Source organism: Benincasa hispida, chromosome 6 (genome assembly GCF_009727055.1).
Source record: "Benincasa hispida cultivar B227 chromosome 6, ASM972705v1, whole genome shotgun sequence".
NCBI lineage: Eukaryota > Viridiplantae > Streptophyta > Magnoliopsida > Cucurbitales > Cucurbitaceae > Benincasa > Benincasa hispida.
This window is the reverse complement of record NC_052354.1, coordinates 40,794,829-40,811,856: the sequence shown is the minus strand read 5'-3', so window position 1 is coordinate 40,811,856 and position 17,028 is coordinate 40,794,829. Positions and strand designations below refer to the sequence as shown.

Here is a 17,028-nt window from a genome sequence, read left to right as displayed (position 1 = left end):
AAATTTTAATATTTTATTTATAGAAGCGGACAGAAGTCGATAAGTATCTATCAATGTTTAAATTCTCCAAATTATTTTAAGATTTTAATTGATATATGACTTAATTTTTACGATAGAAATTAAATATTTAAAGCGTGTTACTACTTCATTATCAAAAGTTTCTGAAAGCAATAAAATTAGTTTGCAAAGATCTCAAGGTGTACGGAACACGGAGTTGAGCTCCATTACGTTTCTTCTTCACCCAGCCGACAACTTCGTTTCAATCTCAGTCTTCCTCTCAAATCACCTCCTTCATTTATGGCAACTGAAGAAGCTCCGTCCTCTTCGCCGCCCCTCCACGGCGGAGCTGCTCTTAATCCTCTTCCTCCTTCCACTGACATACCAGCTTCAGCTTCTTCCGCTATTGATTTTCTCACCCTCTGTCAGCGCCTCAAGGTAACCTTAAATGCTGCCTTTCCAACAATTCACACTCTAGTTTCAAGTTTTTTGATGTGTACATCTTCGCTAGAAATGATAGCAAAAGGGGTAAAAGAAAAAAAATGGAATGGAACCAGAGTTAGCGGAGTAATGAAATTTTTTTAGGGTTTATAAGCATGTGGGGTGAACACTGTCGAGTTTTCTGTATTTCTATAGCTTCCAAAACAGTGGATGAAGTTCATTCTCGATTTTCTATTTAAACGTTAATGTCTGAATTCCCCTTTATTCATTCATAGCTTGACTCCTATTAAACCAAACGGTAATCTAGTTCTTGTTATTTATTTTCAAGTTTTCAAGTGTTGTTTGTTCATGCTATTTTATTTCAATCTGAATTAGACTACGAAAAGAACTGGATGGGTTCAGAGGAGAGTTAAGGATCCGGAATCCATAGCAGATCATATGTACCGAATGGGAATAATGGCACTCATTAGTTCGGATATTCCGGGCGTCGATAGAGACAAGTTTGTTATTCCTAACGTTTTATTGTTCAGCTCTTATGATATGTTTCATTCTTCATTCTTTATCGTTATTTTTGGCCCCTTGTAGAGGTGTGTGGAAGGTGTTTTGATACTGTATTTATGTATATCTTCAGGTGTATAAAAATGGCAATTGTACATGACATTGCAGAAGGTGAGATATACTTTCTTGTCCCTTCCTTTGTTATTTTATGTTTCAATGTCATTTGGACTTGAACTTATCCTTACAAGAGACAATAATAACATCTTTTATCTAATGTTGGGTTAGGATGATTTAGATATTATTGCTTATATGTTTTTCTGAAACAAATTTCATGTTCAAGGGGTCTTAGGTTTCTTTGAACTGGAATTCTGATTTCTAACCGTTTGATAGTTTCCCTAAAAGTGTAACATTGAAAGACTAGATCAATATATAGCCTCGGAAAGGACGAGAAGTCAATCTATTTCAAGTATTCTGTAGGCATTCAAGTATTCAACCATATTCATCCTGTATTGTTGGAATGCTGTTATTAAATGAAATTTGTCCATGACTTTTACCAACAGCAATTGTTGGTGACATTACCCCATTTGATGGGATTTCAAAGTCGGAAAAGATTAGACGAGAACAAGAAGCATTAGACCACATGTGCAAATTGCTTGGTGGTGGGTTGAGAGGTATGCACATCCAATCATTTATTTTGATTTTCATTCCCAATGGTCAAGATATATTTTTCCTGCACATATCATGTTTTGGCTGTCAAGACCTTTTTAAAATGTGTGAAAACTGCAGCCAAGGAAATCGGTGAATTGTGGATGGACTATGAAAATAACAGTTCACCAGAAGCTAAAATTGTGAAGGATCTTGATAAGGTAATAAACTATCTAACTTAGCAAGTTACATAACTAAGCTCCATGTTTAATGTTTGCTCATGCTTGACCCCGATGATGTTGTCTTTTTGTAGTTCTTTCAAACAAGCATCTTGCACATAAGCTGCATGCACTGTAAACAATAATTTTATCACTTATAGTCAAATATTTAAATTCTATAAATTGACATGTTAAGATAAATAAGTTATCATCTTTCTCAGCTGATTGTTATTGGGATTTGGGAGTAAATAATGAAGTTATTGCATAGCCTATAATGGATAAAGAAGCAGCAGGTAACTGTAGCAGTAGTTGGTTGATGAAAATTTGTGAGAAAAATGGGGTAGAATAAGATATTTTTAGTGTCCCGATTGAGGCTTTGAGCATTGTGGAAATGTATTTAACAGTTTGACCAGGGAGTATACACGATAGTTTTATTTGGGAATTATGCTCGACAGCAAAGAACTTTTTTGTTTTCTGTGCATAACGGTTAACCTATATTTACCTTTCATGGCTTGTTCAGTTGGAGATGATACTTCAAGCTTTAGAGTATGAAAATGGTCAGTCTTCTTTTCCTGATATCTATTTTCATACATTTTTTACTTGTTAGACTTATTTCTCAAAAGCAGATGCTTTCTTTAATGGATAGCATATGTCAAATTTGAAAGGTTAAATATGAGAGGAGGAAAGTACAAATCTTGTTGACATTTGTTCGACAAAGTAACAACGGTTTGCAGAAATCTTGAAATCCTATTGACAAAGTTCCATGATTAGATTACATGCTTGCAAAATTGCCTCAGAAACTTAGTGATACGTAATCGAAACATAAACTTTTTAAGAAACTAGGTAAACTACTGAAAGTTCATTAAATTGAGTTCAGGAGGTTGATAATTTTATTCTCTTTCCCCTTCATGTTTATAGCCGGTTCATCTCATAAACTGCGTCCATCAAGAATCACAAAAACTAAGGAGAAAGGGTAGGTTTTGTTTCCCAAATTTGTTGAACTATCAAGAGTCTTAGCTAAGAACGACAGGAATGTTTATCTTGTACTTTGAAACATAGCAAGCAACTTATACGTGCACTTGTCAATAAATTTATTTCCGTATGTTAAGGTAGCACACTAGTACATTTTCATTCCCACCGAGACCAACTCCAAAGTCCAGTCTCTAAAACTAATAAAAATGGCATTGTAAAAAAACAGAAGACTGACAATCATCACCCTTGAAGGAGACCTTATTCACAAGTTTCCAGCTCGAGCGAGGAAGGAAAACCTTAGCATCAAAGAGAGGAACTAACAGACCAAGATAGGCAACTTAAGAAAGAACAAACTAACCAGTTAGTGCTGATGCCTCTGAGAGATTAAAAGACCGAGAACCTTGACTTACACATAATTATTGAAGCGCACAACAAAGAGGCAAGAGCTCAATCAATTGTCAGAGATCACTTGGAAATATGGTTGAGAAGAACAAGAAAGAAGTAACCGAATTCGTCTTACCAGGTTAAGAAGGCAAGAGCAAAAAAGAGGAATGAATTGGTTGATAGCCCTGACTAGGATATGGGAACTAAGAAAAGGATGCTAAAATCAAACAAAGAAGAACGGAAAAAAAGGTCATCACAATTCATTAAATGAGTATCACAAATAGATCTTGGGGGATATTGCAAGGAATACTTGTCTTGTCACGATATTTCTGTTTCCTACTGGACTTGCATAGTTCTTGGAACTAATATTTCCTCTAAAACTTTCAATAGGGTTATTAGATCATTTTATTCTTAAATAATTATTCTTATTAAGATCTCTTACCATGCTAAATACAACTGTTGAAGGTAATCAAAGTTATTTGTCTGTGTGCAGAGCAAGGAAAGGATTTGGACGAGTTTTTTCAGTCAACTGCGGGTACATTTATTTCTCTTATTTTGTCTTTTCTTTATTGTGTGTTTGGCACGTCTTTTGAAAAAAGGTGGATTGAAGTGAAGCATTTATTATATAAGCACTTCGGGAACAAGTTAGTGAAACCTCGTTCTCTAAAACTGCTTCAGCTGCATTTTATCCATTTTGAAAAGTACTTTTAATTGGTCAAAGCACTTCTTGTCCCAAGTCATCTATTAGCACTTGGACATGCCAATCACACATTTATTCCACTTATCTTCATGCAGGAAAGTTTCAGACAGAACTGGGACGAGCTTGGGCATCTGAAATAGTATCAAGGAGAAGAAGGGACGTCAATGACGGCGCAACAACCAAAATTTCAGAGAATTAAGATAACAATTTACAGCAAAAATTTGAGGTTACAGTTTGTTTGGCAAAGATTTATTTCTTCTATTTGATTTTCTATTCTCATTGATCATTTTAAGCAAAATCTCCAGAACTGTCATCCATAATCATTGTAAGCATTTTTTTTGTTGAATTGCAAGAGACCATACTTGCATCATCCTAAGAAGCCAACACCTCTAAATTATGGTGTCAGTGAAGCCTACCCAATGCTCCAGTTAGATGTTGTGTCATTATGTGGTGGGTGTATTGAGATTTTTCCTTGAATAGTTCTTGCATCCATTATACTTCAATGATTCTCCTTTCCTAATGTCTTTCTGTTGAATAGGAAGCAAATTGGAATTGGGTCCCATATGGAGGAATCTCTCCTTGGGGGAAAGGAATGTTTTCCTTGGGAGACTTTATATTCTATAAAGTATGATTATGTCTAAATTGATAATGTTTTGAGTGGAGTGCAGGTTGCTCGTAAAGTGCAGACTATACGAGCAAAGGGAAGAGAGAGGAGGTTATAATTGGATTAGTAGATGACTAAGGGGGCATTTGGGTCTGAGTTGAGTTGGGTTAAGAGTGTTTTTGGTTTCTTAAGCCTAACTTCATTTGGGGTGAGAGTCTGTGCAGGTGCATTAAAGTTTTTTGGTTGCCATTGTTATATTTGTAAACTACAATGCCAATCTTGTGCGAGTTTAAAAATATAATTTCTCTATCCGTCTCTTTTATCTCTCCTCCTATTTGGGAGAGAAGGTTTTGTCAAGTTTGGGTTTGAACGATAACTCACTATTTAAGCTCCCGTGAGTTTTTTTTGCTTCTTAAACCCTTTTCTTAATCTTAATGCCCATGATCTAAACCTGAATTCGGTACCTGATGGCGCCGACAACTCCCAACATCCCTTACGGCATGGCAACGTGATCCTTGCTTGTCTTGATACTTCTAAGAGTGTCTCCCCACAAACTAACACGGGTCTTTTCACCATGTTTTGTCCCCACTCACCTACATCCAAGGAAAATTCCTAGGAGGTCACCCAACATAGAATTACTCCAAGTTAAGCACGCTTAACTTTGGAGTTTCTATGATTGAACCACCAAAAAGGAAGATGCACTTTGTTGGCATAGATAGTGGCATTAAATTCTTTTAAACTTTTCCTAACCATACTTTCATGTTCTCAAAATTCTTCTCATTCAGATGTGATCTCGGTTCATTTATGTCTCCCTCCTAAACTTAGGCGTCACAGAAAATAAGTTCGCACTTTTTCCTTAGAAGGAAAGTCCTCAAATCCTCTTCATTCCAATGATCATGATGATGAATCCAATAGCTCCTCTGAAGACTTGCAATTGTCAAGATTTAGTTCGGGAGATGAGCCATCTCTCTTAGGAGTGGCCCTACATTCTCTACAACTTGACCACACCAACTACTTATCTTGTGCTGCATAGGAGAGTTTGTCCCTGCATATCAACTTAGGCTATTTCAACATGTTATCTCTTTGCTCGTCTCTTAAAAAAATTCCTAGGCCACCCTACATATGGGGCATATGATAAAAATGAAACTATACAAAGAAGGTTAACATGACTCTATGCAAGGATGACACCACAAATCAAGAAATAGTAGGAATCTTGGACATTACATAATCCACGGCTTAAGATACTTAATCCACATCTTGGCACCTCCTAAGTGGTCGATTTCTTTCATGAGTTGCAAGCATCATGATAGTTGGGTTCTAATAGTGTGTAACATCATTCGAGGTCAAGAAACATATTTGTTCATGCTCGAGTAAATTGAGAAATATCGTTCGAATGCTATAGTTTTATAGCAAACTAAAGTTCTCAACTTCATCAATTGCAAGATACATGCAATGTCCAAATTTGGTTACATAAAGAAGGATGATTTTACCATTAGAAAGCGATATGTAATTCTTTTTTCTTAGTATTTTCTAAAGGAAATGAATAGTTCTCCTATAGAAGACATTGCTAATGTCAACACAATGAATGGAGTTCCAAACTTCTTATTGTAGACAATGGAGGATTTATAATTCCATTCTGCAATTAAGATAATTATTCATTGACTTGTTCAACTTATTATTTTTTTTCCTAAAATTAAATTCAAATGGAACACAAAGCTAAAACATCATATATTTGGACACATAAAACATTATGTTTCTTAGTCTTTTAATTTTTATTTATTAGTTGTTATAAGAAGTTTTCTATTGTAATCTCAAAATACTTTTTTGGTCCGTAAGTTTCGGGTCTAATTTTTGTTCCGCACTTAAATTTTAAAATGTTATACATTCAGTCCTTAAGTTTTGAGCTTGGTTTCAATTTATTATCTAGGTTTTAAAACGTTACAATTTTATCCTTACAATTTGAGGTTTGTTTCAATTTGGTATTTAGATTTCAAGATTTACACTTTTATCTTTATTTTTTTGTACTATTCTCTTTTGTTCGTGAGTTTTTTTTCTTCTTTTAAACGGAATTTCTTGAGTAAGATATATAGTAATAATATTATACTTTTAGGATTTTGGATGTAACATCCTTGATCAATTTAAAATTGGGAATTGTAGAAGAGATTAAGTGTTAAGATGAGATTGACATTAACAAAACAACATAAAGAAGCAAAGAATTTTCTGGGAGTTAGGTGAGATGCATCCAATACTAGGAATGTAAACTTTTAACAATTCTTTTAGAATCGCATAAGAGTAGGCCAAGAAATTTTGGTAAATGTCACTTTAACTTGAACTTAAACTAAAATTGGATGTGATTTTTCTCTAAAATTTTGATAGGTAATTATCAACAAATGAGAGGCATCACATTTCTCCTTGCTTTCTCTATAATAGATTGTTTACGTTCTATCAAAACTCTCAACTTTAACCGATGTTTCTGTTTAATTCTTAAATCTTAAATTTTTTTTAAAAATGATTAAGGTATAGTTTGGGATTGCTACCGCTTTTAGATTAATTGATGTTAATTGTGATTTTAGAAAGATAGCTTTACAAGTTGGTTACTATGTTTGGTAAATATTAAATTATTGTATTTTATATATAATAACTAAAATAACCTAAAAATGCATTTTTTTTTTATAATTTATAAATTTTTAAATAATTGTTTAAAGCATTATATTTTGTTTGCTCTAATAGCTTTATTTTATTTTAAAGAAAATCAATATGGTATAATTGAAAATTAAAATTTTTATTAAAAATGACATCTAAGTTTATCCAAATCTAAAAGTTAGTTAATAAATGTATGTTTTCAAAGTGATTTTAATAGATTTACTAACCATTCTTTATGTCAAACACAAAGAAAAAGGTTATATTTTTATAAATCACTTTTAACCTTCGAAGGTCAACTCCAAGTTCATCATAAATTTATGAATTTTGAAATATGATTCTACATAATTTATGGTGTTCACTCCTATCGACACGTATAGATAATTTTTTGTTTTATTTTGAAAAGCTATGCATACCTATAATTAAATTAGTAGAAAGTTTTACCAAATTTTAATAGCAACCAAAAAAAAAGAAAAGTTATATGAATTGGTAATATTTTACCTACTCGATTGATTTAGATGTTCTATAGGATTCATATTTACACCAAATTAGAATGGCTAAAGGATATAACTCACTTATTTGTCATTTTCATCAACTTAAAAAAGATTCCAAGCATCAACCATCTGTATAGCAATCAAGTTTTCCCCCCTCTTTTCTAAGCTCTACAATTGTGGGAGTTATATTTAACTATTGACTTTTGGAATGATATTATGTGTCTTATTTAATGAGCTATGTTCGGATTGGCGACGATCAATTTTTTAAGAAAATATTCATAAATCAAACAGAAAATATCTATTGGGCTAAAAAACTAAAGAAAAGAAATCGCCCGTAAATACAATAGGACTAACTATGGAAGAATTTTTCCAATTCACAGATAAGTAGAGTCGGTTAAAACCCCTAGGAGCTAGATTGTGAGCGGTACCATTACTCTCAGTGCCTCACGAGAAATGTGATTGCACACCACCTCCTTGAAAATGTGACGTAACCAGAGAATATCACTAACGTAGATAGTCATGCTCGAATTGACAACAACCAAATTTATAAGCTTACCAATTTTACCTAATAATAAAAGTTGTGCATTTTCATGTGGAATTTGTACTTTATCTTCAAGATTTATAATTATTGATGGATTCTATTCTCTCGTATTACTATTTTGTGTGTATATGTGTATGCGTGTGTGTGTTTTTTTCTTTGTGTATTTGACTTTATGTGTCAAATGGAAAATTAGACATCTAACCTCGAAGTCGATATTACAAGTGACAGGTGAGTTATGCTCATATGAACTATATTTTATGATATGTTGCTTATTTATAGATGTTTTATAGAGAAGGTGACTTTTTATTTATAAGTTGTTAGGATAACATTATCATGAAACCAAATCAAGTGAGGCTAAGAAGAGTATAGTCACTTTCCCTCCTTCCATTTAAGAGAAAATGCCCAACACATCAACCATCATTAATAGTATTTGTAAAAGAAAAGCAACAAATTAAAAAAGAAGGTTTTTTTTTTTTTTTTAATATCTTAAACTTCAAGTTGTATCAATTAAAATTCTAAACTAATAATTGTAACGATTTAAATCATGAACTTTCATAAGTGTATCAATTTACATTCTCTTTTAGATTTTGTTTAAAAAAAATATATAAATGTTTTAATTTAACTTCTAAATTGTCATAAGTTGATTAATATTATCTTAAAAATTTGTGTATTTATTTTACATGTATGTAGACTTATTTAAATTAGAATTGATGTCTGAACGAAATAAAACCTTAACTAAAAATCTTATTTAATTTGCTTATGAAAAGCTGGGAATTTAACTAATTGATAAAAGAGTTTTAATACAACTTCCAAAGTTTAAGGTATAAGTTAATATTTTCTTTAAAATTTTCTTTTTGAAATAGGCTAACTATTAATTTATTTTCAAAATTTATTACATAAATAATTAGTAAATTAAAAACATAGAAGAAAACGTTATTTAAATCCACAAAAATCATTGCGGTTGTTTAAAGTCTTTTAATATGCTCTCTTTTTTTTCTTTTTTTCTTTTTATTAAAAAAATGAAATAAAAAAACTTTTTCCACGTTGGTTGACAAATAAAATATACGTGTAAGGATTTTAAAAAATCTATTTTTTTATTAAAAATATTTATGAGAAAAAAGAAACCAAAAAAGAAAAAGAAAAAAACCACAACCTGCCACGTACGAAATTGAAATTAAAAGAAAATAAAGAAGTGGGGCCCACATATATCTTAAATTTTAACAAACCGGCCCAGCACGCTGCCCGTGACAAATTTTAAGAAATTCAGTTACCATATAATTAACATTTTGTAAATGTCCTAAAATTTAGTAATATTACATATATTTAAATCATATTTTAGTCTCCAAATTTTAAATTTTATTATATTTTAGTTTTTATACTTTTAAAAATATCTATTTTTGTTCATAAATTTTTAAAAAATATTTATTTTAGTCACTACTATTAAGATTTTGTTAACTCTTAAACATATTGGTGAAATAACTTACATTTTTTTTATGATTAGGCTGCTAAATAGGTTATCCACACTAGAAATATAGGTTCAATATTGAATTTAATGGTAAAGTGATTTTTGATAGGAGATGTTATCTTGTGTCCAAGATTTTGATTGTTCACTAATTTGGCACGTTGGTTGTTGATAAATACTTCACTTTTATCTTGTTCATCCCATGTTAGATGCAATTTCATCCTTAAACAAATTTCGTCTACTTAACACAATATTAACAGCAGAGACCAAAATAATCAAGTTCGGGGACAGAAACAAATGTTTTTAAAAGTTTAAAGACCAAAATAAAATAAAATTCAAAGTGTAAGAACAAAATTATAATTTAAACCTATTGCATAACTATATTTTAGCAATATTTTAGAGCATTTTTAACCTATTAATATTCTCTATCATTTTTAACATTTTATTCTATATTCCTAATAAAAATCAATCGTTTCTCTTGAGATCTCATTACCATTCACCTTTTTTGAAATATATAATAATAATAATAATAATAATAATACCAAAAGAAGTATGTAGGAAAAGTTTCAAGCGACTATGAATTTCTTAAACCCGTTTTCTTTCAAGACCTATATGAGTGTGCTATACTTTTTATACGTAAAAATTAAAATTACTATGTAAAATAAATATATTTAAATTGATGTCGTGACCCATTTTCGTTTTTATGTTTTTAAAAATAAAAAGATTAAAAGAAAATATGTATTGTACACTTATTTTCAAAACAATTAAAAATACGACACATATATATATATACACTTTAAGTGAGCAATAAGATCTTTCTCTATTGTTTTTTTTTTAATTCTATTTTCAAAATTTAGAAAATAAAAGATACAATAGTTAGAAAGCTAACAAATCACGCTTTATAACTTTATTATTAATTATTTTAAATTGTTTGTCTTTAAAAAATAGACGTTATTAATCACGTATTAATTTTTTCCAATACTTTCAAAATTTTGAATTTAAATTTAGAGTTCTTTAACTTGAACCAAATTTGTTTTTAAATTCAGTAAAAATAAGGATTTTTTTTTTATTTTTTTTTTTTTAAAAAAGTAAAAATAAGGAATATTTTAGACACTTCAAAGGTTAACAATAAATAAACTAACTAGAGAAAATGTTTTTAAAAATTATTGAAAGTAAATGTATAGCCTAAAATATTATAAGCTCTATCATACAAAATCAAAACAATATTTTAACTTAATTATTATAAGGCGATAAGCATTACATTAATTTTGTTTCTTAAAAAAAAGTGAAAATTAAAAGAAAAATATTTAGTTAAAAATAAAAATACGATGACATATTTGTCCATTTTCGTCTCAAAATTATTTTTTTCTCTCTCTTATTTTTCAACTTTATTCAACCAATGAAAGTCTTCCACTTGTCGGCTTTGAAAATAGTTATTTCAAAAGTGTCGGTGGGTGTAAATGCGTGGTTTTAAAATAAAATTAATTAATATTCTTTTGCTTAATTTAAACTTCTTCTTATTTTATTTATCAATAAAAAAATGGTTAAATATTAAGAGCGTGGCAAAACTCTCATAATTGAGTTGAAAATAATAATCATAATAAAATTTATTATTTAATAAGCCCATCACAATGTCATTATTTATTAAAGTCTAGTCTTTTTAAATAAAAATAAAATAAAATAAAATAAAAAATATTTCACATTAAATGGAAGGATAATGATGAAAAATTTGACATCATTTTCTCTTTTATGAAAAGCCACTTTGATGGTTACTACTTAAAAGAGGGAAATAGATATTATTGGAACATATGCTTCCATATCATAATTAAAGCTTTTCATACACAACAATTGAATAAAGTTTGGATTATAGGTGAAAATAATTTAGTGTATATTTTATTTTTAAAAAAAGGAATAAAACATCAAAGACCTTTAAAAAAAAAACCAAGAAAAACAAAAATTAAACTAAAGGTATGTCAACCTCCGACGGAAGGAGAAAATTTCTTACATCATGCTTACAACTATAATAAAAAAACGAGACGATGCAAAAACGTTTTTTTCTCTTTCAAATAATGAGTACATGTTAATTACTATTGAACTATATATGTTTGTGTAGGCTAACATCACAAAATATCTCAAGTAATAAAATCATACGTCTACTAATATTATGTGGTTGAGTATTAATGAAAGAATGGTTTTCTATACCAGGTTAAGTTTTTTATTTTCTCAATTGGTAGAATGACATAATATTTTGATCGACATTTCTAACGGATAAAGAATAAATTTAGGGTTAAATACTATTATGGTCTCTGAATTTTGAATATTGTTCTATATTGGTCTTTAATTTTTAAAAATGTCTATCTTAGTCTCTAAACTTTTGAAAATGTTAAAAATGTCTGTTTTAGTCCTTGAACTTTTAAAAATACTCACTTTGGTCTTTGCTATTAAAATTTTGCTAATTTAATAATGAAATGTTCAGATGATTTGTCTTTTTTTGTGACTAAGCTACCAAATAAGTTAACCACGCTAAAAACCTACCGTTTCAATATTGAATAAGGTGGTAAAGTGATTTTGTATGGGATAACTTGAAAGTCATTTTTTGTTCGAGATTTTGGTCGTTCACTATTTTTTGGCATGTTGTTAGTTGACATTTTACTTCATTTTCATCTTATTCAACACATATAGAGCCCAAAAATACATGTTGCCTCATAGTTTCGTTTAAATTTTAACAAAACTTTCGTTGTAGGGACTATAAAATAAACACTTTTAAAAAGTGATTGGATTAAAACGAACGGTTTAAAAGTTTATGAACCAAAATAGAATTAGATTCAAAGTCTATGAACCAAGATAAAATTTAAACCATAAATTTATCTAGAGTAAAGAGTTTGAGTCATTAGACGTGGTACTAACATACGACATTTAGGGATAATGGATAAGATATGGCTTACAAAGATGAAGTCTTTTAACCTAAATGGATTGAGTTCTTCTATTTAAAGAAATGACACATCTAGTTGAGGAAATTCAATTGTTTGAGCTAATATGGTTAGAAAAAAAAAAAAACATATGGTGATGTTGGAATTAAGATTTATGATTTGATATATAGTGTAGAGTGAACTAAAGTTAGTACCTTTTTTCTATTATTATTGTCTTTTTGGACAATATGGTAATGACGAATATTGTCGAAAGTCATTATGCTAAGTAGAAGTCAATATCATAATAATTAGTAAATTTAAAAATTATCGAAAGAAATGCATAAATTTTGAAATTCTATTAAAATTAGTAGGGGAAAAAAAAAATAATTTGCTTCAATTTTTTTTTTTCAATCAACTAGCACTTTTAAATTGGACAAAAAATCATAAACAATAAAACATGTGTATGGAGCAAAATTAAAACATCGTTTGGTAATCGTTTTGTTTTTAATTTTTTCTTTTAAAAATGAAATTTATGTATATTACTTTTACCTCTAAATTTCTTCATTTCTTATCTACTTTTTACCAACAATTTAAAAAATTAAGTTAAATTTTGAGAACTAAAAAAATAGCTTTCAAAAAGTTGTTTTTGTTTTTAAAATTTGACTAAGAATTTGACCAATATATGTAAAATCATTGCAATGAATGTGGATGAAATATGCTTAATTTTCAAAAATAAAAATTAAAAAATCAAATGATTATTAAATGGGACTAAAGTTTTTTTGTTTTTGAAAATGAAGCTTACAAGCACATATCCACCCATTGATTTTTTATAATTTGTTGTCTGTATTTTAGGAAAATCAGAACCAAATTTTAAAAACTAAAAAAAGGGTTTTCAAGAACTTATTTCTATTTTTGAAAATTGGCTAAATTTTCAAATGTCACACAGGAGATATGAAAACAATAAGTAAGAATTTATGAGAAAATAACCACAATTTTTAAAAATAAAAATAAAATCATTGTCAAATAAAATCAAAACATTTGTTAAATTTTTTGGGTTCGACAAAATTGTTCAATAGTTAATTCGTATATTAATCAATAAATTAGTTTAATTAGAAATTAGAGATTTCATAGAGATTTCTACATGCTTTCTTTTTAAAAAAAAGATAAAATTAATGAACAAATTAGCTAAGTTGTTACATTATAACACTTATCTTAGACTACAATTGATAGTTTAGAGTGAAAATTAAGAAAAGAAAAATTTAACCAAACTTAAAAGAGGTAGAAATATAACTATTATTCCAACTAATATAATTTTAATGGAAGTGAGCTTAACTTTAGTTAGAATTGATATGCACTCTCACTTCGTTATTCTCAGTTCTCTCTCTTATTTTTTATAATTATTAAAAAAAATTAATTGAATTTTAATATTTCTTTTAAAAAATTAAAAAAAAAAAAGAAAAAAAAAGGAGAGAATTAGGGTAAAAATTTCAGAATTTGAGAGGTTAGAAAATCAAACAATAATATTTCAAAAAATAAAATTACCCAAATAACCCCAAGAAACTTCAGTGTCGGTGAAGGAAACAAAATCTCACAGCGTGTGGGGACCACCACATTGCCAGCTGGAAAAAGGGAAAAAAGGAAAAGAAAACACCGAATCCGACTGCTTAAATTTCTTTTCCCAGCCGAATCCAACGGCTACCGTACGACGAAAGCGATTAGTGGGTCCCACTTCTACCGTATATTACGGTTTTCCATTCTCGCAAAATAAATTTAAAAAAAATAATGATAATAATAAATAAATAAATAAAACTCCCTTTCTCGTCCCCTTCCCTACTCTTAGCTGTCTCTCTTTATTCATATAAATATTGTCGGCTGGCCCCACTCCAATCTCTCAACATCCCCCACACTCCCTCAAAGCGCGTATACTCCACACCCCAAAATACAAAATTTAAAAAAAAATCGAAATGGTCGCCATTATCTTCAAGAGCTTTCTTTTCCTTTACAAAAAAGAGACAGAAAATAACAGAGCAATCCCTCCTCGAAGTAAAGAATATTCTTCTTTTTTTTTTTTCCCCTCTTTTTTCTTTCCTCCGAATTATATATATATAAAAAAATACCCACCTCATTCCTAATTTAAGAGAGAGAAATTCAAAAAAGAAAAAAGAAAAAGAAAAAAGAAAAATAAATTTTTTTATTTTTTTTTAATTTACAGGTTTTCCGTGATTATAGCCATAATACGATAAATACCATCTAACAAACTTCTTCAACCCGGTTTGCAAATCCGTGGTCGGTTTATATCCGAGTTCCCTCCGAGCCGAACTAATATTTGCATGAGTAAACGGAACGTCGCCGTTTCCGGGCATTTCCACCACATTCTTCTTCGCTTTCACCTTCAAATGCCTCTCCAATATACTCACCAACGTCGGCACCGTCACCGGCGATGTATTCCCCAAGTTGAATATCCTATAAGGCGCCGGTCCGGTTTTCTTCCCACCCGAACCAGTACTCTTCCCCGCCGTATCCAACGACCCCAAACACCCTTTCACAATATCATCAATGTAAGTAAAATCCCTCGCCAAATCCACCCGGTTCTTCCCTCGAAAAACCGTAATCGGCTTCCCTTGTAAAATATTCCTCGTGAACGAAAAATACGCCATATCCGGTCTTCCCCACGGTCCATACACCGTAAAAAACCTCAACCCGGTAATGGACAGACCATAGATATGATTATACGTATGAGTAATTTCCTCCCCGGCTTTTTTGGTAGCAGCGTAAAGACTAGCGGGTTGGTCGGTCCGGTCCGATTCAGAAAAAGGGACTTTTTCATTAAGGCCATAAACCGAACTGGAAGAAGCCCAAACCACAGCGGGTTGAGGATTAGCCGATTTACAAGCTTCAAGAAGCGTAACTAAACCGGCGATATTGCTATGAACATAAGAATTAGGATTTTCCATAGCGTAACGAACTCCAGCTTGTGCAGCCAAATGCATCACGTGAGTAAAAACGACGACGTCGAAGAGTTTATCCAATAATCTAACATCGTTAATATCGCCGTCAACGAGGAAAATCCCGTGATTGGAAAGAAGCGATTTGCGTGCCTTTTTCAAGGAAGGGTCGTAATAAGAATTGAAATTGTCAAGACCAACAACGCCGTCACCGCGTTTCTTTAAAGCGAGTGAGACGTGTGAACCGACGAAACCCGCAGCGCCGGTGACGAGGACGGAATAGCCGTTGGGACGGGGAGATTGAGCGGAGTTACGGACTTGTTTTTCCCATTGGATGCCGCCCCAGGAGGCGGAGAAATACCGGCTACCGGAATCGACGAAGGATTGGAAACTCAAATACGACGCCGTTAAAGCGATTAAGAAGAGAGCCCATAAGAACATGGTGCTGGTGGAGGCGAAACAGCGGTGGAATTGGCGGTTCATGGGGTGGTTTCTGTCGATCTTGAATTTTCCGGGGGTGGAAGGGAAAAGCTCGTCTTCAAGAGAGGGCATTTTTTTTTTTAATCAAGAATAATTTTGGGGACTTTTTTTTTTTTTTTTTGGAAAAAGAAAAAAAGAGAAAATGGGGGAAATTTTGTTGTGCAGATGATGAAGAGCAAAGTTTTTTTCAATCTGCTAATTTGAGGAAGGGAAATGAAAGGGTTATATATAGTGGTAACCCACGTTTGAGTGAATACGCGTTAAAAAGGACTGCCAGAGAGGATGGATTTTTATTTTATTTTATTTTATTATTATTATTATTTTCCTTCGGTGATAGAGAGAAGGGAGGGGGAATTTTATTTTTTAGTTTTTATTTTTTATAAAGGAAGAAAATTCAACGAATTACGACTTTTTTTCTTTTTTTCTTTTTTAGAATATTATGTTTGAAATATGGGGGTATGGATGAAATTCAAATATATTGTCTCTTTTGGAGTAATAGGGGTGGATGTGATGTGTTTAATAATTATTTTTGTTTTAAAGAAAATTGTATTTGTGTTCTAATTATTTTTTTCTATAATTCTAAATTTAAAAGTGAGAAAATAATTAAAAAGTAAAACTTTTTTAGTTTTAAAATTTTGGTTTTGGATTTTGAAATTTGTTTTTGAATAAAAATTTCAAACCAAGGGAATTGAGATATATATTTTTTAAAGCAAGGATGCAAATTTAAAAATCTAGGGACATTTTCACATATTAAAAAAAAATATCAAATTATTTATAAAAATAGTAAAAAAAAATATACATAATATCAATAATAGACTTTTATCAATTATAATTGATACACTTCTATCAACCTCTATCAGTCTCTATAAAAATATTAAAATTTTATATTTTACGTAAATAATTTTCCTTATTTTTCTATTTTTGAAATTCTCTCTTTAATCTATACTTCATATATGGTTGAATTAAAAAAAAAAAAAGAAAAAAAATATTTTGATCACCGCTTTGTATGTTTTTTTTTTAATTACAAATTTAATTCTTTAGGTTGAGTGGTTATGTTTAGTTTTTATTTTTTTCAAATAAATTATGTTACGTGTTAAT

The 17,028-nt window shown here is 30.4% G+C and overlaps 2 protein-coding genes and 1 non-coding gene across 3 annotated transcripts; 2 read left to right on the top strand and 1 right to left on the bottom strand.

Annotated features, from left to right (window-relative positions):
* Nucleotides 1-297: 297 nt before the first annotated feature.
* Nucleotides 298-4,375, top strand: LOC120080499 (5'-deoxynucleotidase HDDC2). The gene is made up of 8 exons (XM_039035172.1): nucleotides 298-435; nucleotides 814-938; nucleotides 1,070-1,107; nucleotides 1,497-1,607; nucleotides 1,723-1,802; nucleotides 2,320-2,356; nucleotides 3,649-3,690; nucleotides 3,951-4,375. The coding sequence occupies exons 1-8, from the start codon at nucleotides 298-300 to the stop codon at nucleotides 4,052-4,054; spliced, it is 675 nt and encodes a 224-aa protein (XP_038891100.1). The 3' UTR covers nucleotides 4,055-4,375.
* A 1,194-nt stretch (nucleotides 4,376-5,569) lies between these two features.
* On the top strand, nucleotides 5,570-5,675 carry LOC120080652. The gene has a single exon (XR_005482604.1). It is a non-coding gene; the product is annotated as a U6 spliceosomal RNA (small nuclear RNA).
* Nucleotides 5,676-14,452: 8,777 nt separating this feature from the next.
* Nucleotides 14,453-16,142, bottom strand: LOC120079994 (UDP-glucuronate 4-epimerase 1). Its single transcript, XM_039034503.1, has one exon. The coding sequence runs from the start codon at nucleotides 16,000-16,002 to the stop codon at nucleotides 14,707-14,709; it is 1,296 nt and encodes a 431-aa protein (XP_038890431.1). The 5' UTR covers nucleotides 16,003-16,142; the 3' UTR covers nucleotides 14,453-14,706.
* Nucleotides 16,143-17,028: the final 886 nt, after the last annotated feature.